Here is a 21,330-nt window from a genome sequence, read left to right as displayed (position 1 = left end):
CCCTCAGCAAGTTTACAGATAACACCAAGCTGAGTGGTGCAGTTGACATGCCTGAAGGATGGGATACCATCCAGAGGGACCTTGACAGGCTTGAGGAGTGGGCCCATGTGAACCGCATAAGGTTCAACAAAGCCAAGTGCAAGGTCCTGCATATGGCTGGGGGCAATCCCCAGCATCAATATAGGCTGGGGGGTGAAGGGATTGAGGAGGGCTGTGGAGAAGGACTTGGGGCTGCTGATGGGTGAAAAGCTGGACATGAGGCCACAATGTGCGCTTGCAGCTCAGAAACCCAGCTGTATCCTGGGCTGCATCAAAAGTAGTGTGACCAGCAGGTTGAGGGAGGTGATTCTGCCCCTGTACTCCACCACATAGAGATGCCACCTGGTCTGCCACCATACTGCATCCAGGTCTGGTGTCCTCAGTACAAGGGCTCCAACATGGGTCTGTTGGAACGAGCCCAGAGGAGGGGCATGAAGATGATCAGAGGGCTGGAGCACCTCTACTATGAGGAAAGGCTGAGAGACTTAGGATTGTTCAGGCTGGAGAAAAGAAGGCTCCAGGGACACCTTATAGCCCTCCAGTACCTAAAGAGGGCGCTTATAAGAAAGGTGGGGACAGGTTTTTCAGTAGGGCCTGTTGCGATAGGACAAGGGGTAATGGTTTCAAGCTGGAAGAGGCAAGATATAAGGAAGTTTTTTTACAGAGATGATGGTGAAATACTGGAACAAGTTGCCCAGAGAGGTGATAGATGCCCCATCCCTGGAGACATTCAAGGACAGGCTGGATGGGGCTCTAAGCAATCTGATCTAGTGGAAGATGTCCCTGCTCAGTGCAGGGGGGTGGTCTAATGACCTTTAAAGGTCCATTCCAACCCAAACTATGCTGTGATTCTGTGATTTCCACAGCTTTACAGGGGACTAAAAACATGTAACAAACCAGTGTACAGCTATGTTGTACCTTTATTTCAGTGTGTAAGACATATTCATTACCCATGCTATCACCTTCCTACCGCAGGCTGTGTTACCAGACGGGGCTGTAACAGTGGGAAAGCACGAAGCGCTGGATGACTCCTGCCACCTGTGCTATACTTAGACTTGAACAGATTAATGCTGGCTTAACCTCGTGTATAAAAAAAGGGAAAAGCTGTGGGTCAGGCTGAGACCTAGTTGTGGGAGACGTTGATGGGCTTCTCGGGGCAGGAGGAGCTGAGAGAGCACCAAGCCCACAGGGAAGGTGTTCTGCCAGTGTCAGACACAGATTGCCTCATGTCAGGAACCTCTCTGGCTGGCGAAGGGGAAATACTTACGGTCCCATGGGTGATCGTGCCATTTCTCCTCAGCCAGGAGGCTGCACAGCAAACTGTTTCAGAGGGAAGGAAATTAGGAGTGGAGGGGAAGCACAGGGAACAGAATGGTGGGGCTACATCAGGCAGACATGGGCTCTCTGACCCCTCCTGCCCTGTCTCCCCTGTGGGGTTTGTTCAGGCCTGTGAGCATGGTTAGCACAACTAACAGCACCAGGTTCTGCCACCCGCTTTGCACGCAGGGAGCCAGATGGCCCCTGTACTTGGCTCTCACTGATTTCGACTGGGGTGAGAGTTCACCAGGGAAAAGGGCCGGGAGCTGTGCTGGCAGAGTACTTCTCTGCACACCAGGAGGGCACCGGGGCTCCCTTTAGGCCCCTCCGCAACAGTCAAGCCCGGACCACGCCCACGCAGAGCGCCCCCGACGCGACCCCGACCCATCCGCCCGCGCCGGCCCGCCGGAGCGGCAGGGGACGCCCTCGCCCGGCCTCCGCCGCCGGCCCAGGGCCGCGTCCCTCCTCCCCGAATCGGGCAAGAGCAGGGAGGCTATTGGCCCGACCGGCCGCCAGCCCCGCCTTCTTCCCGATCACGTGGCCTCGTGCTCTGCTTCAGTAGGGCGCGGCCTCTCGCTTCGCGGGCGGAAGTGGTGATCGGGGTGGTTGGGTGCGGGCTGTGTTGCTGCCGGCCTGTGCGCGGTACCCTGCCTCCCTCGCCACTTCCCTCCCCGGCCGGCCCGCCCGCCCGCCTCTCGCCATGCACCCGCGGCGCCCCGAGGGCTTCGACGGCCTGGGCTACCGCGGGAGTGGCCGGGAGGAGCAGGGCCCCGGTGCCAGGCCCTTCGGCAGCGCCTCGGAACTGGGCCACTGGGTGACCACCCCCCCTGACATCCCCGGCAGCCGCAACCTGCACTGGGGGGAGAAGACGCCGCCGTACGGGGCGGGGACCCCCCTGGGGGGCACCGGCCTCAACGAGGAGCCCAACCTTGGGGCGGGCGGCCCCGGCGCCGGTAAGGGGGAGCCCGGCCCGGCGGGGCAGTCTGCTTCTTGCCGTTCCGCCTGTTCCTCGCTTGTCCCCGGGCGGCGCCGCGGCCGCCCGTTAGCGGGTGACCCGCCGAGGCGGACAAGGGCGAGCAGGCGTCGGCCATGGGCTGTGCCGCGGCCTGGCCGTGCCCATTCGAGCGCCGCCCGGGTTTGCTGGCGCTGACCTCTACCGCGCCGGGCCCGGGGACGCGTTGCGGCCGCGGGCTGGCGATACTGAAACGCCAGGAGAGAAAAAAAACTTCGGAAGAAAAAGAACCTGCTCCATCGCCTGTTGCACTACAGCTTCGCAGTGTAGCACCGTGTAGTTATGTGCAAATATGGTTGAAAGTGCCAGAACGCACCTTGCGGCTTCTGGTTAAGCAGCGTGTGGTCGGCTCCCCTTTGCCCATGTAAACAATATCCTGCAGAAATACTCCGTCTTCTGTAAGAGCAGGGAAGTACCTTTGGATCTTAGAGTATATTTTGTTATTTAGGCAATATCGATGTTTCAGACCTTGTGTCTTCTGCCTGCTTTATTGTTGACAATGTACAAGGGGTGTGGCACAAGCAGATGAAGTAAACACCTCCCACCCCACCTGTCCAATGCACAATAGTGAAGGAACTGTGGGACTGGTAGAATTTGATGAAGCAACTGTGTTCCAGTTCTTTTCCAGTAATTTCTGGGAAACTGAGCAGAAATGCTCAGAAGTACAGTACCATTTTACATCTTTGTGACATTGAGATGAATTAAGAGAAATTTACCAAATCTAGGCTACTGAACATTGCTTTAATTAGAAGAATGTTCTGGAGCAGTTTATATACACTTGAGTATCAACACTGTATGAAAGATTAATGTATTTAATATTGAATATATGAGTCTTTTCAACTTGTAGTGAAGCGTCTTTGTTCAGCACTTACAGTGGGTACAACTCTTAGTTGTGCTTTCATCCATGCAAGCGCTACTTAAAGCACTACTTAAATATTTTTAGATACTTGGACTCTGCCTTTTTTTATCCTATATGCTTATAGAGGGTATGTTGATTCTGCTTTTTAGAGAACTGATAAGGAGTTGCTGTATCACTGAGGCCAGCTTCTGCAAGTGGAGAGTCTTATCATTCCTCCTAGGAGGGCTGCCGTGTGTCTGCAGAGCTCCAGTGAAGTTATGGGGATTGCCCATGTTTGCAGCCTGCTTGCGCCCTGTAGATTGTAGGACTGAGGCAATTTTTGGTTGCCTTTACAGTTGTGATACTCTTCAGATAAATTCCCAATGTTTACGTATCTGTCTGGTAGCAGACAACAGAGAATTCAACCCATTACTCTTGTTGCAATTTTAATCTCTAGTAACTAGACTTTTCCAAAGGAGTGAAGATAACTGACCTGAAAATTCTCATCATGTTGGTATTTGTTATGTCATCAATGGTGTTTTGTTACTTTTCCAAAGATTCTCTATTTTTACTGTCTTTGGTTTTTAAGTTATTTTCACCTCATATATCTATGTTTTAGAATTATTGTAAACTGTCATGCATGGTAATTGTTTCAGTGGTTGGGTTGAGTTAGATTTTTTAGATATTAAAGTATTCTGTTTTACTGTTCACTTTGTCTCTTTTTTTCCTGTAGCTGTTTTAAGACAAGAATAATTTTATTTATAAAAGTATGCACAAACTCAAATGCAGTCCAAAGTGCAGGTATTCCTGGGGGGATGTTTCTGTATATCCTCTCTTGCTGAGTTGCCATAAATGTTGTGGTTTAGTGCTTGTAATTTTCTGAAGGAAGTTCAGTATAAAATTGTTTTTTCAAATGGTCTGCATGGCTTTTTCTTCCCCCCTTGTGATTATCACTGTATAATCTATTTTCATTTTTTTCAGAGCAGTTGAACAGATTTGCAGGCTTTGGTATTGGCCTTGCAAGGTAAGAGTTGTGTAATAATTTTCAGTGATTATGAAACAGTAAATCTATAGTTGTCTTATGATCTGTATGTTTTATGCCAGTAGACTTACACAGTTGAAATGCCTTTAGAAACCTACTACCTGAAATCCATGCAGGTTTCTATTCTCTTTAACTGAGGTGTTTCTCAAAATTACTTCTTCAGCAGTGAAAGTAAGTATTGTATGCCCAGGATACATGTGTCCTGTCAGAACAAACTGAAAATAACACCAGAAGGCTGTTTTCACATTCGCCACATTTTCACGTTATATGAATGTTTCTTAGGAAAGTGAAAATATTTAAGGATATTATCGAAGTATCCTGGAATAGTAATACTGGTCTGGCCAAGTGGTCCAGTATCCATTTTGTTCTTTATTATGGTGACACTAATTATTGATAGTATTTTTGAGAAAGTGGTGGACTCTAACATGGTTAGTGTAAGTTTTCAGAGCTTAAATTGTCAAGTGTAAGGTTCCTGATAAACGTAGGATTTTTCTGCAGGTTGCCTGTTCAATCACACTCACCTGATTAGATTTTTATTGGTCGATGTACTGACCCAACTTGTGAAAGCGTAGAAGGTGGGGTTTTTGTCTTGAAAAGGGTAGGACTAAAAAATTTTTACTCTTTGACCTGAACGTGAGACATCTCAGAAGAACATGCTTCTGTCTTCAGAACATGAGTGTCACTTACCCCATTAGCCCAACATAGGAAGTCAAGTCAGTTGAGGTCCTTACAGTGTACTTCTGCTCAAAGAGGAGGACCTTTTAGCACCGGCCTGTCTTGCTTCTTGCCCCATTGTTATCATCCTGGATGCCCATCAGAACCTCTCTTAACCAATTTGACTCATAAAACAGAAGACAAAGGCAGTGGAAGAGCTGGATTATTTTTTTGATGTTTCAGTTAGGTTGATTTATCTGGAAGTTGACTAGCTGCAAAAGCAAGCAGACACCAGCTAACTGAACCAGAGAGGGAAGGGATAAAGAAGAGGGAATAGGAATGACCATTTTTGACAAGTCGTGAGTTGCTTAAATTAGATCATCCCATCTCATGAAACTGCCTGTCCCTCTTTTCTTACTGCTTCTCTTGCAGTCGCTCAGCTTGCTCATTCAGATACCCTGATGAGCCTATTCAGTTTGTTAAAATAGAGCTGATGGAGGGGAGGGGGAAGAACTAGCCCCTCAAACAGTTGTTTTATTTCTTTCCAACCTTATCAAGCTGCATGAGCTCAGGAGAGCACCAGCAAAGGAGTGGAGCCATAGGGGAGGAACATGTTGATCTTGTTCAGGAGCAGAGAGATGAGTGTGGCTCAGTTGTCTTTTTAAACTTTGATGTAATCAAGCATTACAGTTTTTCCACATCCTGAGCACCATGGCCACCAGGACTAAAATGACCATGTGGTTTTGGGAAAGAGAGCTGATGAACATTGTATCATTGCTGATAGCAATTCTCCCCGATTCTGCTTTTGCATTTGTACTGGATCACTCTGTCAGACACACATGGTTCAAATCAGAAATCTTGTAGAAAACACCCAGAAGAAGAGGTTAGCTTTTGTGAGGTTATTTGAGTTGGCTACTGGGAGGGCTTAGGAGACAGCAGCTGGAGTATGGAAAAGTGCTCCCTCTTTTGGTAGTAGCAAACTAATTAGCTTAATAGTTATGCAACTGCAAGTTCAGTGTTTTTCTGTGCCAGTTAGTATTTGTTTATCCAGAGTAGAATCCCCATGAGAGACCTACCCCAGATGGTCCTGTGTGTTGGTGGTCAGAGCTGTTACTTGGGATGCTTAGGCAACGCCTGGAGGTTTTGCTTTTCTAATCCGTATCCCAGGTTTGAGCCATATACTGGTAGATCCTCTGATCACTCAGGTACCTTGAGATGAAATAAAGTTCCTCTGCATGGCTGTGAACAGGAATCCTATTTTAGAACTGAGAGAACTTTCGTATGAAAGTCTGACTGAAATACCATTTCTGGGGGTCAAGGGGGAGTTGGTTTTGGGCAGTAGCATTTTCTGATGAAAAATCTGTCACCAAAAAATTCAGAATTAACTGTTAGTACCATCCTCTGGCCCTGCTAAGGAGGGTCTTGATTAATAACATGGTACATGGAATTAACATAAAACTGAAAACTAACCCTTCCATAATCCTGTCTCTGCTGTTTTCTTCCCTTGTGTTTTCGGAGGGAAGGTTTAAGATTTTTGGTATGTTGTTTTGCATATAAAAATGCATTCATACTATCCGTAAAAGTGTGTGGGGGGTTTCTTATACTGAATGTATGCATCAGTTTTTTGATATTTGTTCCTTTGAAGTATTGGTAGGCTGTCAGATAGCCCTTCAAAATGCCTTATTAATTCACAGATGATGCATAGTTTTTCTAAATACCGATCTAATGTTGTTAGAGAAAAACAACAAGCCTTTTCTAATAAATTTGCAATAGCTTCCGATGTTTTAAATACACTTTCCTTTTAAAGCCTATTTACAGAAAATGTGTTGGCACATCCTTGCATTGTTCTACGTCGTCAGTGCCAGGTATGTATTGTATATTACCTCTTCCAGTCAGGGCTCCTGTCTACTGTGATATTTCTGTGTTTTCCTATTCTGTAGAGTATAAGGCAGCTTTACCGTTCCTAGGGAGATGCTGCTACATTAATGCATTTTTATTTCTAGCATAGACATTTTCCATTCTGAAATTTAACTTATCTTGAACATTCTTGCTCGTTCTTTTGGCAGTGGAAAATAAATTACAGCAAGTAAGTGTTTCAGAGTCTGTGGAGCAGATCTCCATTTACAAGCAGTATGCTTTGTTTCCAGTATTTTCTGGTTTATGCTTGCTTTATTGTTTACATTTTCAGCATACAAATACTTAGAAGTTCTGCCTATTTCCCTAAATTTCAGTGAGAATTTATTCATATTTTGGTCACTTCAGCTGATATTTAGAGAGATAAGTCCTTATTTTGGAAGTGCTTTTTCCTTCGGAGTTGTAATATCTGTAAGTGTGTTTATAAAATGGCCATTATCTGTATTTTTAACAGGTTAATTATCATGCTCGGAATTATCATCTCACTCCGTTTACTATTGTCAATATTATGTACAGCATCAATAAGACACAGGTCAGTATTTGGTGTCAGGCTGTATCTGAGCAGTGAATGTTGCTATAGTACATATGTATAGTGACATCTTAAACTCTTTATGTAACTGGTGGTTAAAAACATGGCCATTGTAAAGGATTGTTATTTTTAATGATTGCAGAAATGTTTCAGGATGACCATTGCAAATTTTTTTTATGAAGTGTAGTATTCTGTGGGGAAGCTTTGCAGGTGTTAGCAAATAAAAGGTCCCTGAAACTAATTTTTTCATTAGTTTCTAAAAAAAAATTAATCTTTATGTAGATAAGGAGATTATCCAGAGTTAAATGACTCCTTCCAAAGACAGAATTTCCAATGCTACATAGTCTTGTGGAGAGACAGGAATGGAAATCCTAAAGCTTGGATCAGAAGACAGTAAAAAAAGACATTCTAGATTTCTTATGGATGTGCTTTAACATCTCAGGCTCATTTTGTCCATTGAAAATGGTGTTAAGTTTATTGTACAGAGTATTAACAGTGAGATAGATGCCTCCAAAATCATTGACAACTGTTTGAAACTATCGAAGAGCAACGTTTCATCAGAGTTGAAAAGTTAGTTGTCCCCTAAATTTGGGTATAGTGAAATTTAATGGTAGAATTGTAGCCTTGTGTGGTCTGGATTTGCTGAAATTTCATAAAAATGAGTAAGATGAAAATATTTTTGAGTTCTATGTTGCATGAATCTAACTGCATATTTCAAAACATAGGGTCCAAGAGCTCTCTGGAAGGGAATGGGCAGCACTTTCATTGTTCAGGGCATAACCCTGGGAACAGAAGGCATCATCAGTGAATTTACACCTTTGCCAAGGTATTGAATGGGGTTTTTACTGCTTCTAACAAATTGATGATCAGTTGTTGACTTATATTCAAAGTGTTAGAAATGTAAGGCTGTTTGAAAATCTTACTTGATTAGAACGGTCAGACAATGAATAGATGTTTTCAGCACAGTGTGGTTGTCTTGGCAAAGACAACCTTGTGATTAATAAATAGCAAGGCTCTTTCTGAGCTTTGTAGGTTTCATATGTCTGTGTACTGGTCTGACTGTAGAAACAATGTTGCAAATTGATCTTCAGTATAATTCTACTGTCATAAAAGGATTCATGAGATTCTTTCTGTACTTCGGTTTGTATTGTGTGGTACTAGCAAATACCATGTCTAAAGTAAAAAGTCCTGGTTTCATTAATCTAAATACAAAAAACTTAAATCGGTAATGAGCCAGCCTGACATCTTGCTGAACATTTTTACTGTCTTTGGTAGGTGAGAGAACAGAATGGCCTGCATTAATAAATGAGAAGACATGGTAAATAAGAGTCTATGTGGCTGTCAGCTTTGTCTTCTGTCCTCTTTACCAAAAACTATATGTACATTTTTCAATATTCTCATGATAAAGGGGTTACAACTAAAAATGAGTGACTTCCTTTAAAGAGTTTTTCACCATTCTAGTTCACTGTGTCCATCTTCAACTATAGTAGTTTAGCAATAATTTTTTATTTTGATTTGTGATTCTGTCTAGGTTTTATGCTGGACTATAATTCCAGGATTATGGTAAAACATTGTGATGTCTTTCTGCTTTGAGATACAAATCTGATAAAGAATTTTTATCCGAAGATTTTTTTATCAATGTTTTCTTTTATAATGGTCCAGAGCTAACAGTAAGGGCTGACAACTGTAATAATATATATTATCAGTTCTGTGACAGAAATTTTAAGAGTAAGCAGCTTGTGTGACAGAGTTTATTATATAGAAGTCACTAAAACTTTTAGTGAAATGCAAGGGGACTAAGATAATCAAAAGTTAGGGAAAGATACTTAACAATTGCAGGGCACATGCTGAAGCCAGTAAAATAGTAAAGACCTGTTTTGGAAAATTAAATATTAGAGAGGAAAGCAAGTGGTTGGGTTTAAGGCTGGTTAAGTTTGAATGGACCAGGTGGCTTGAGAGTCATGTTAGCTTTCAGAAGAAATGATTGCCAATTTTATGTGTGGGCAGAGACCAAGTACTTAAGGGTAGGTACTTGGAAACGGAACTTTTCTTTAAAGAAATGAAATGTGGGCAGGCTGAATGAAACTACTCTTATCATGCATGCATGGATTCTAATAAAAGTAAATCTTTGCAGGTTCTGACAATTGTCTAAAGCATTAGCAAAAACATTTCATACTTAAATTGTGTGGAGTGTGTGTTTAAGCTTTTTTGGTCAGCTCTGTCCCATACATAACTGAAATTTCCAAGCATATACTTTCCTGTGAGCATGACTGTTATTCTTGTTTTTAAATAGTACTCTAAGAGATGTTTTAGTTCATGAGATGTGATATAGTGTTCATATTTTCATAGTTCTGATTTCTGTCCAGTGTGAGCAAGGACTTTCTTTTTGCATGCCAGGTGCTCAGTAGTTTAAAAAGTAAGCTGGTGCCACTGTCGAAAGAAGCAATCCTTTCTGCTATTAGTTGCTTATTCCTTCCAAAGTGCTACCCCCACTCTAGTGCCAACATAATATTTGAACAGTCATGAAATGAACTTGGTTGGGGAAGTGATCTGGTGAAAACGGTTGTCTTGTACATGCACCATCTCAGGCAGTTTTATACTGGATGCTCTCCCTTTTTTTATGGTAGCATGCGTCTTTGGGCCGTCACAGGGAGGTGATGATTATTGCTTATAGTAGCAGTGCCAGCATAGCTGATTTAAAAGGTTATTTAACAACGTTATCGAGCCCCAAAGGACACAAAGAAGTGAGATATCAATTCCAATTCTGTGTTGTAATATCATAAAAGAGTCCCCCTGTTTCAGGAGAGGAGCCCAGAAATGGATATTAACGTTTCTGTGGCAAGTTGAATGTGGTTCTGTAGTAGATAAACTCATTCCATATTTGTTCTTCCACTGCATAAATAGTTATGCATAGTGAATTGACAGGTTAGGCTTTCACATACTAGTTTGACTGGTTTCATTTTCCAGTATTATGGCTCAGTGGATGTGATCCAAGTATCCAAAATACATAATGGTAAATGATCGTCCCTTCCTCTTTAGTGATTGACCTATGTATTTAGGAAAGTGATAGCTCCTAGTAACACACAATTCTTCAGAAAAAAGGGTAAAGAGTTTCCTTTTCTGGATTAGAATTACAGTAACTGAAGGCAGTGGGTGAGTGTGATTCCTGGATGAGAGTTGAAACAGAAGACTTTATATCTTTGTTTATTAAAAATGTATAGTCTAGTGTTCCAACATTTCAGGCAATAGTATCTTTACCTCATAGCAGGAGTATTTACCAAATGTATGGCTGTTGAATGTCATCTTGAGCTAGGTGGGAATACATTTTCTGTTGAGTGGAGTGTAGTTAACATTTACTGTTCATATTTAAAGTGTGTAACTAGAAAATAGTTCTTTAAGGGGATTTTTAAAGTCACTTTTGTGTTAAACCCATAGGTTTTCTTTTGTTTTACCAGGATATGCTAAAGTCTGATCATAAGCCAAAATGCACTTAAGTCAGTATTATGCAGCTTCTAGTCTGACCTATTGTACTTTATTTGGTCTTGTCTAACTGTGTCCGAATGTGATTTAGTTGAAACAACTGGGTAATCATAACCTCAAAGAACAGAAAAAGAATCAAAAAGAACAGAAAAAGAACCAAAACAAATGTTAAAAAAAAAGTATGTCGATAAAGGAAAACTATTGAGATATTAAAATACCAAGCATTCCCTGAAAATAGCTTGAAGAGTTACTACATAAGGATACAAAATACATGCAAAACACTGAAGCTAGTAGCTGTGAGAGCTACAGACACCTTATAAATAATCAAAAGCTTTTTTGATAGAAAAAAAGGCCCAAATAACTTATAAAAGTTAAGCATGATTTATTAAGTGTGTAGCTGATGTGTCTTTCCACTATGAGAAATCCTGCAATGCAGACCAATAGCAGAATGCCAATATGAAAACTGGATGTTGACACTCATGGAAGAAAGGCTTCAGAATAACTGTTCTTATCCATATTAAGGTAAATATTTTTCTTTTTAGAGAACTTTCACATAAATGGAACCTCAAGCAGATAGGTGGACACCTTCTACTCAAAGGGTAAGTATAGTACGTGTTATTACGTTATGTTATTACGTTATGTCTTACTATCAAACATTTATAAAACTACTACATGTACATTAGTTTAATCTGCAGCTAAGGTTATTGACAGGGTGCTAGTAGTAATCTTCAAATTTATTTTTTTTGTTAACAGTCTTGATTGCATACACCAGTTTCACAAATTATTTCCCTATGTCTGTATGGAACCTGACTAATTTAAAAGGTCAGGTTCTTTTAGTAATTAAATTATGATATATGAGACCCCTGAATCAGTCTGGTCAGATGGAAGTAGAATTTAACAGAACTTCAGTCTGAAGTTTATCTCAACTTGTTAATGTGCATTTTAATAATTGAGTTATGGTTTGATAATTTTCTCTCAGGCATGACTTGGTAAATAACTTCATCTTTCAGGCTATATGGGGCTAAAATTATAGTATTGTCATGACCTTAATTCTTATCTTGTTAATTTCTACAGCTTAACACATGTGATAGCAATGCCTTTTTATTCTGCAAGCCTGATTGAAACTGTGCAGGTAAATTACATATATTTACAATATTTAAAAAGACACTGTCTTTATAGATTAGATTATGCGGAGAAGTGAGTCTTTTGCTTTGGATTCAGATTTATGTTGCAGTAGTTGCATTTGTTTTGTTTGAGGCTGTGTGAGTTATTAGCTCAGATAAAAAGTATTTACTATGATGGGTATATTCATTGTACTATCTGAAGTCTAAATCTAGAATTAGAAAGGACATTTAATACAGATGGTTGGAATATATTGTCTGCAAATTAAGAACAAGTTACATCAATTATGGTCTAGCAGATAAACTATAAAGAAGTTTTCCTTGTGCAAAGGCTTTAAAAGGCTTGCTAGGCAGGCAGTTGCAGTGACCACTTATCCTGTAACAATTACAAAGCTTTTCCAGTAATTCAGCTTTGTTTTGCTAAAACACTGAACTCTACTATTGCAGGACTGCTTTCATTCAATCTACTTTTTGGTTATGACTTTTCATCGAGTTCTTCCATGGCCATGAAAATAAATTTCAGGAAAATCTGGACCTGCCACTGAGAATACAGCTTAACTTGTTCTGTAAAGTACTTGTACAGAGTAAGCCGTAGCACTGTATTGCAGATTGTCTTTCAGTGAGTTGTTGCATCTTGTTAGCTAAGCAGAAGTGGTCCAGGGTAGTTCTTCCAGCTATGTCTATATAATGAGTTGCTCTTAATTAACAAAAATGTCTTTGTGCAACTAATGGAACTCTTACTGTAAAAAGTGCACTGTCATGTTGAGTGTGGTGCAGCATAGTCACTCATATCATTCAGTCATCAGGACAATACTTTTCATTCATAGACTAGACAAATTGTAAGTACTGTCAAGCCTGATTTAGATCCAGCTGTTTAAACCTACAGTTCAACTGCTGATGTATGTCTACAAAATGGTGCTTTTTCTGTGGCAAAGAGGCAAGCAAGGCTGACTTCTACAGTTTCTTAGTTTCAGCATGTACTTTAGTGGCAGGTATTATGAAGGAGCAGGAATCTGCTCTGTGCAGAGGATCCAAACTTAAAGGAGCCAGAAGGTACTAGGAAGACTTTCCTGTCTGAACTAGCCACATTTTGGACTAACAGGATAGGTGAGATTAAAGGTCTGTTCATGGGGGCACGTAGATAGACTCCCAACAACAAACTCGCATTTTGTGAAGTTGCTTTCTATTTAAGAAACCCTATTGCTCTCTCCTGGTGAGTTATTTTGAAAATAATGCAGCCTGAGTGGATCTCGAAGTCAGTGGAAGCCATGGGAAGATTTAACTAGTCTCACACTGGGAAGCTGATTTAGGAAGCTCTCTCACACCCTGGGGAACAGCTAGACCCTGAGCATCCTGGAACTAGAAACAGTGTTGAGTTCATAGCTGGCCACAGAGCGGGGTGTTTTGTTCAGGTATCTTACTGCTTGTATTTTTATCTGAAAGTATGTTACATGTGTTGTTGGAGGTGGGAACATATTTATCAATAAATGATAAAAGAGAACATTATTAAGAGCATGTCTTCTGATTGCAAAATAAGTAATAAAGTTTCTTTGCTATAAAGCAGCTTAATAGGAAAACAATCAAAAAGCCAGAACAGCATCTCGCCCAGCCTTTCAGACAGGTGTTCATCTCTGTAAAGCATTGCTTATGAAAACAATTCCACTGAGATCTGAGGGTTTTAGGCTTAGTGGGTTCAGCCATGTGCAAGTGTTTTACTGAGTACATGTATATATGCTGTATGAAATGCATTCTCTAGTTCCTAGAAACGTCATCATGAGCTTTCTTACTAGAAACACAACAGAGGTAATGATAACGTTTGTGGCGATTTTATTTATGCTGTGTTAATCAGTGCAGGGAGGCAACTTGGCTTAACAGGTTTATGTTATATTCCTGTGCTGCAAGAGGACAATGACCAATAAGAAACTATAGAAGTTAAAGATTGTGGGATTTGTTACTAACAGTTTTATATTAACTTTGATTGTCTTAATTCTGATAAACCATACTGTTCAACAGTATTAGTTTGACAAACTTCTCCAGGAAAATATATTTCATCAGAATAACTGTAAATGGTAGAAATTTGTAGCTGTTTACTGCTTTTAATATTTCAAACCACATGGTGGTGTGTTTGACAAAAGCACAGTTTTGAAGTGCAGTAGCTATAACAATATGAGGGAGAAGAGCATTCATGAGGGGTTATAATGCGTAACTTGTGCTTAAAGTCTGGAACATTATGTTCTCAAGTATTTGAACTGGTTACTCTTCTGGGCAAGCTGATTGTGAAGGCTTTGAAAGCTGTTAGTCCTTCCCTAGAGTACTGTTTTATCCTGGCATGAGGTCAGGACACAGCCAGCATATACTCAAACTTCGGCATTAAGGAGAACTCCCAAATCCTGAATTTTGAATGTAACGAGTGATAAAACACAGAGATTGTATAAGCATTACAAGGGGAAACAATGTCTTTAGCTTAATCCTACAGTCATAGGTGGAGTATAACAGAGTTATAAGAGAGTTATATTACTAAGGGAATTCTTTATTTTTACTACATAAACAAAATCATTACTTCTACAAGAGGCAGCATGAGTAAATAGTGCTATTTTAGATGCCAGTAATGGAATGGAAGTATCCAGAGCTGAACCTATTCAATTCAACTTAAAAATTATATTTCAACTCAACTTCAGTTATAGAAGTCTTTATTATGCACAGTCAAGTTCAAAGACCAGAGTTATAGACCTTAAAGAACAGGACTTTTAGATAAATACTTCCTTGATTCAGAAGTGGTTGTTTTCTGTGCATGATTGTTGTGCAGACTGATACTTGGAAAGTTGAATTTCTTTGGTAGTAACACAAATAACTGGAACATAAATTCAGTAAAGACTCTTTAAGATGGCTTCATTTTATAAAAGCAAGTTTACTTGAATGCTATCAACATTCTCTGCTCTCTGTTAGAGCAGCAAATTTATATCAATGTATCTATGTAGCTATATGGTACATGCAAATGTTTAGCGCTCTTACGAAGTTCAGCAATGTTAAAGTGTCAAAGTGGATGTCAGCATGTGTATGAAATGGGCAGCACAAGTTGTAACTATTCCATTGTGCTTGCAGAGCGAAATCATTCGAGATAATCCTGGCATTCTGGACTGCGTGAAAGAAGGAATCGGCAGAGTTGTAGGCATGGGAGTACCCCACAGCAAGCGTCTCCTACCTCTGATGGTCTTGACTTTTCCTACTGCTCTGCATGGAGTTCTTCACTATGTCATCAGTTCCATCATCCAGAAGCTTGTTTTGTTCTTTCTGAAAAGGGATAATTCCCACAACCTTCCAACTGAGAGCTCCACTTCTGTGCAGAGCATGCTCGATGCTTATTTTCCAGAACTTATTGCTAGCTTTGCTGCTAGCCTTTGTGCTGATGTCATGCTTTACCCACTGGAGACAGTTTTACACCGCCTTCATATTCAAGGGACACGCACAATAATTGACAACACGGACCTTGGCTATGAAGTGCTTCCGATCAATACTCAGTATGAGGGAATGAGAGACTGCATAAATACTATAAAACGAGAAGAAGGAATGCTAGGTTTTTATAAAGGATTTGGAGCTGTTATAGTACAGTACACCTTGCATGTGGCAGTTTTACAGCTCACCAAAATTATTTACTCAACACTGCTTCAAAATGTTTCTTAATCTGTTCAGGTGTGGATTTAGCACATGGACATGATTGACTTACTAACCTAATTATTGTTAAAAATGGCTTAGAAAATAAAGTTTGAACAATCCACTCTGTGGATTACTCTTAAACTGTAAAAGAACTTCTTTCAAAAATGGGGATATATGTTCTGAAGTGTAATTAAAAAGTACTGTATAAATTTAAAATCATAGACACAAATTACAGACACACAGTCAAACAGAAAGGAATTGGATTCAAATATGGTAGAAGTGAGGATTTACCTTTCCTCTTACCTGTTAACTGACCTAAGGTATGGATATGAATTATTAATCTGCTTCATAAACATCATATCTGATATTTAGTTTGGACTGCTAGCCAGTTCAAGGGAATTTGTTTTCATAAACTGTAACAACTTGCAAATAGGAGACTGATGGGTTTACTGGTCTTTTAAAAACATTTTCAACTTCACTCTTAATGGAGCTGTGAGCAAAACAGAAACTGTAAAAGTAACTTAAGTAGACATAAATGTTGTAATTTACAGGTACATAGAAGATTTCTTTGCTGCAGTGTGGCAGAGGACAATGAAGAGGAATCTTTTGCTTTGTACAAAATAAGAAAAATTTGGGATTGAGCAAAGTTGCACAGAATGCAAATTTGACTGTCTTACAGTTTGTTTGCAAGGTCTACAGTAACTAAAGTGTGTGAATAAAGCAAATTAGAAACTGATGTGTGCATGTTTGTGCCATTTTCAGTCAACTTTCCACTCAACTTCAGGATTTAGTTTTACTCTGCTGCTTTGTGTAAGAGTAGAATAATCTTACAAGCGTATCTAGTATTACTGTTTAAAGTGTGTAGAAATCATAAAAATTTAATTGGCTGTTTCTAGAGTTTCTCTTCCATTAGATTGGAGAGGTATACACACAATTATCTACTTACTATTTAGCACTGATGTCCTTGTTTTTAAGCCTCTGCTGGATTAGATACTTTGTGGAGCAGAATTAAGTCTGTTCATGTGCAAGCAAACTACTGAAATGTACCAATTTTGCCCTTTCCCTAGTATATCAAAGCTTTCAGTCTGAAAATGAGTTCTAATAATTCTAAATAACATAGTCCTCCTTGGTTTCATCAGTAAATATAATGAAAGTTGGGGGAGGGATTTTTAACAAAAAAAACCAAGCACATGGAGAGTTGCTTTTAAATTATATGAGAGGCTGCTGCCTTTTTCACACCTTCATGTGGCAAGTTTATCTTTGTGAATACTGCAAATTGATGTGCATTTTGATCATTAATCATTGTATAGTAGTTATCGCTTATGGAAAGTAGTGATGGCAAAATAATGAAAAAGTGTTGCTGTTCATAAGTTCTGACTTTAATTCATTTGCAAGTCTGCTTTGCTATTATTTATCTAACTTTCATGTATTTTAAATGAGTACGTGTTGAAATGGAAAGTATAGTGAACTTGGGAATTGGTTTTATTTTGAAATATTGTTAATTGCAAATTTAGTGTATAGAATGGAAGCAATCAAATAAAATGTGAATTCACTGTAAATATTTTGAAGTAATTCACTGAAGAGGCACATAAAGGAATCCTGATTTTTGTGTTATATTTTATTGTATAGACTTCAGAGTGGCTTTTTAAAGTTCCTCAATTTTCCGAAGTGCAAGAACAGGTTGAATTAAAACTACGTGCAAGGATGTGGGTAAAATATTTAATTCCTGGTTTTATATTTTTAAAATTTCTATGAGTGTGAAGAGGGAGCCGTATCAGAGAATTATCCAGATTGGAAAGGGTCTTGGTATGTTGTCTAGTCCAAATTCCTGCTCTAAGCAAGGACAGCATTTACTTCAGACCAGATTGTTGAAGTCCTTTTCCAGTCACATTTTTAATTCCAACTTTTGATACATAAAACCAGCCTTTTCAGAGGTATTAAATTCAACTGAAGCCAACTATTCCATCATAGTTGCCTTGAAGCAGTAACTTAAGTGCATGTTGGACACCAACGCTTGCAGATGCATCAGTGAAATTGAGCAATAATGTTTTTCTAGGAATGAAATTTTAGGGAAGGCATTTTGTCATATGAAATGAAGGACAAGCCTTTACATATTCTGCAGGACAGAAGATGGTGAGTTGTCGCAACAGCACTAGATACTGTGCTAGAATATTAACTTGTGTCAAAGACTCTTGCTTTTATTGCCAAGAGTTTTACATTTCCAGTCTATGCCAGAGTCTCAGATCCTTAAGCTGGATGAGAAGGAATGCCTTACAGCCACTGTTCTGCAGTGGAAAAGCCATTTGCTTTGGGCTACTCTTTTCTGGTCTTTTTGTATACTTGCTTTACCTTCCAAATAAGTAATATTCTGCCTTGTCCAGAGTGACCATTTTAGCTCATGAAAAACGTAAATGAATGGGGGGGGGGGGAATGTGTGTGTATAATCTTTTTTTTTACATTTTTAATCCGAAGTGTTAATGTATTTCTATTTTCATTTGGATCTTAAATCTAGGTATTCCATTTTTAGCTCACCAGTGATCAATAAGTGGCCTTAACAGGATGTACCACTGAAACCTACATAATACTGAATTGCTGTAGAAAGTAGGGGGTTTATTTTCTGGAATATGAAAAATTCTTATGCACTCTATTCTTCCTGATAAAATCTTAATTACTTTTTCATGCATTGTTGTTCTGACTTTTTTTCCTTTATTTTTAAAGAACAGAGCTGATTTTCAGCAGATAAACTTTAGTGAAGACAGACAGATGCAGTGTAATGTCCCCACCCAGCGAAGAATTACTTGGCTGCTTACCCATGCCTCTTAAAAGGCAAGCCTTGATGTGAGATAAGTGACGATAGACCAGGCAGGAAACTTGGAGACACAAGGTCTGCTGGAAACCATTGCAGTTACTTGCCTGTGTTCTTTCATGGACTGCCTTAGAAATCAGGCCTGACTCTTTTTGGTTCTGTTAGAACAGAGCTTTTAGATCTAGTGTTGGTGCGAGTACTGCATTCTTCAGCAAGTTTCAGCTACATTCATGTCTTTTAGATTACTTTGCCACACGTCTGAGTTGATCTAGCTCTGAGTCCTGTCTGTAATACATGAGTTGTGGAGTCCATTTTACAGATTTAGGCAGAATTCATATGACTCAATATCAAATTACATGCTTTTCTTAGTTCTAAATTTAGCAGTAAGTTCAAAGAAAGTATGTAAACTAATGTCCTTCTTGCTGCTTGTCCCATCTGAGATGGTCATTCAGCTGGATGCACGCCTTCAGTTACAAACGTGAGCAACACGCATGTAAATGAGGCCTGTCTCTGCATTAATATACAAGTTCTTGATAGGAGCAGCCTCATGCTCACGAGCCCCGGTCCTTGTGGGGGACTTCAACCACCCTGACATCTGCTGGAGGGACAACGCAGCTGAACGTAAGCAATCCAGGAAGTTTCTGGAACGTGTCGATGACAACTTTCTCCTCTAAGTGATAGAGGAGCCCACGAGGAGAAGTGCCATGCTGGACCTTCTTCTCACCAATAAGGAGGGCCTGGTAGGGGACATGAAGCTCAAGGGCAGCCTTGGCTGCAGTGACCACGAAATGGTGGAATTCAGGATCCTCAGGGCAGCGAGGAGGGCAAGCTCACTACCGTGGACTTCAGCAGAGCAGACTTTAGCCTCTTCAGGGATCTGCTTGGTAGAACACCATGGGACAAAGGCCTGGAAGGAAGAGGGGCCCAAGACAGCTGGCTAATATTCAAGGGTCACCTCCTCCAAGCTCAGGAGCAACGCATCCCAACAAAGAGGAAGTCAAGCAAATCCACCAAGAGGCCCTGTGGATGAACAAGGAGCTCCTGGGCAAAGTCAAACAAAAAAAGGAAGCCTACAGAGGGTGAAAGCAAGGGCAGGTAGCCTGGGAAGAACACAGAGAAACTGTCCAGGCAGCCAGGGAGCAGGTTAGGAAAGCCAAAGCCCTGACAGAATTAAATCTGGCCAGGGATGTCAAGGACAACAAGAAAAGCTTCTATAGGTATGTCAGTGATAAGAGGAGGGCGAGGGAAAATGTGGGTCCCCTCCAGAATGAAATGGGTGACCTGGTTACCCAGGATATGGAGAAGGCTGAAGTACTCAACGACTTCTTTGCCTCAGTCTTCACTGGCAAATCCCTGAGCCACACTGCCCAGGTCACAGAAGGCAGGGACTGGGAGAATGCAGAACCACCCGCTGTAGGAGAAGATCAGGTTCAAGAATATCTAAGGAACCTGAAGGTGCACAAGTCCATGGGACCTGATGAGTTGCATCTGCGGGTCTTGAGGGAACTGGCGGATGAAGGGGCCAGGCCACTCGCCATCATATTTGAGAAGTCCTGGCAGTCCGGCGAAGTTCCCGCTGACTGGAAGAGGGGGAACATTACCCCCATTTTTAAGAAGGGTAAAAAGGAAGACCCCAGGGAACTACAGGCCAGTCAGTCTCACCTTCGTGCCTGGCAAGATCATGGAGCAGACTCTCCTGGAGACTATGCTCAGGCACATGGAAAACAAGGAGGTGACTGGTGACAGCCAACATGGCTTCACTAGGGGCAAATTGTGCCTGATAAATTTGGTGGCCTTCTGTGATGGGGTTACAGTGTCTGTGGATAAGGGACAGGCAGCTGACGTCATCTACCTGGACTTGTGCAAGGCATTCGATACTGTCCTGCACGACATCTTTGTCTCTAAATTGGAGAGACATGGATTCGATGGATGGACCAGTCGGTGGATAAGGAATTGGCTGGATGGTTGCACTCAAAGAGTTGTGGTCAACGGCTCAATGTCCAAGTGGAGAACAGTGACGAGTGGTGTTCCTCAGGGGTTGGTACTGGGACCGGCACTATTCAACATCTTTGTCGGTGACACGGATGGTGGTATCGAGTGCACCCTCAGCAAGTTTGCCGACAACACCAAGCCGTGTGGTGTGGTTGACATGCTGGAGGGAAGGGATGCCATCCAGAGGGACCTTGACAGGCTGGAGAGGTGGGCCCGTGCGAACCGCATGAAGTTCAACAAGGCCAAGTGCAAGGTCCTGCACATGGGTCGGCACAATCCCAAGCACGACTACAGGCTGGGCGAGGAATGGGTTGAAAGGAGCCCTGAGGAGGACTTGGGGGTATTGATTTATGAGAAGCTCAACATGAGCCAGCAGTGTGCGCCTGCAGCCCAGAAAGCCAACCGTGTCCTGGGCTGCATTAAAAGAGGTGTGACCAGCAGGTCGAGGGAGGTGATCCTGCCCCTCTACTCCGCTCTTGTGAGACCCCACCTGGAGTACTGCGTCCAGCTCTGGGGGCCCCCAGTACAGGAGAGACATGGAGCTGTTGGAGCGAGTCCAGAGGAGGGCCCCAAAGCTGATTGGAGGGCTGGAGCACCCCTCCTATGAAGACAGGCTGAGAGAGTTGGGGTTGTTCAGCCTGGAGAAGAGAAGGCTCTGGGGAGATCTAGTTGCGGCCTTCCAGTACCTGAAGGGGGCCTACAGGAAAGATGGTGAGGGACTGTTCATCAGGGAGTGTAGTGACAGGACAAGGGGTAATGGGTTTAAGCTGAAGGAGAGTCGATTTAAATTAGATATTAGGAAGAAATTCTTCACTGTGAGGGTGGTGAGGCACTGGCACAGGTTGCCCAGAGGAGGTTGTGGAGGCCTCATCCCTGGAAGTGTTCAAGGCCAGGTTGGATGGGGCTTTGGGCAACGTGGTCTAGTGGAGGGT

At 41.5% G+C, this 21,330-nt stretch overlaps 1 protein-coding gene across 2 annotated transcripts; it reads left to right on the top strand.

Moving 5' to 3' along the window:
* Positions 1 to 1,922: 1,922 nt before the first annotated feature.
* Positions 1,923 to 17,193, top strand: SLC25A46 (solute carrier family 25 member 46). Of its 2 annotated transcripts, XM_075739882.1 has the most exons (8): positions 1,923 to 2,309; positions 4,188 to 4,230; positions 6,710 to 6,767; positions 7,271 to 7,348; positions 8,071 to 8,171; positions 11,368 to 11,424; positions 11,900 to 11,957; positions 15,049 to 17,193. In XM_075739882.1, exons 1-8 carry the CDS (start codon positions 2,057 to 2,059, stop codon positions 15,625 to 15,627), a joined length of 1,227 nt encoding a protein of 408 aa, XP_075595997.1. In that variant the 5' UTR covers positions 1,923 to 2,056; the 3' UTR covers positions 15,628 to 17,193. The 2 variants fall into 2 exon arrangements, with proteins under 2 accessions (XP_075595997.1, XP_075595998.1); XM_075739883.1 differs by lacking the exon at positions 7,271 to 7,348 and having other exon boundaries at positions 1,989 to 2,309.
* The last annotated feature ends 4,137 nt before the right edge of the window (positions 17,194 to 21,330 follow it).

Source organism: Balearica regulorum, chromosome Z, assembly GCF_011004875.1.
Source record: "Balearica regulorum gibbericeps isolate bBalReg1 chromosome Z, bBalReg1.pri, whole genome shotgun sequence".
Classification (NCBI taxonomy): domain Eukaryota; kingdom Metazoa; phylum Chordata; class Aves; order Gruiformes; family Gruidae; genus Balearica; species Balearica regulorum.
Note: the sequence above shows the minus strand (reverse complement) of the source record. Positions and strands in the feature narration are given on the sequence as shown.

Excerpts from the sequence above, each read along its gene's own strand:
- SLC25A46 (XM_075739882.1), top strand. The coding sequence starts at position 2,057 with ATGCACCCGCGGCGCCCCGAGGGCTTCGACGGCCTGGGCTACCGCGGG. Across the intron at positions 4,231-6,709 it reads TTTGGTATTGGCCTTGCAAG|CCTATTTACAGAAAATGTGT; the intron begins GTAAGAGTTGTG and ends TTCCTTTTAAAG. Across the intron at positions 6,768-7,270 it reads TTCTACGTCGTCAGTGCCAG|GTTAATTATCATGCTCGGAA; the intron begins GTATGTATTGTA and ends TATTTTTAACAG.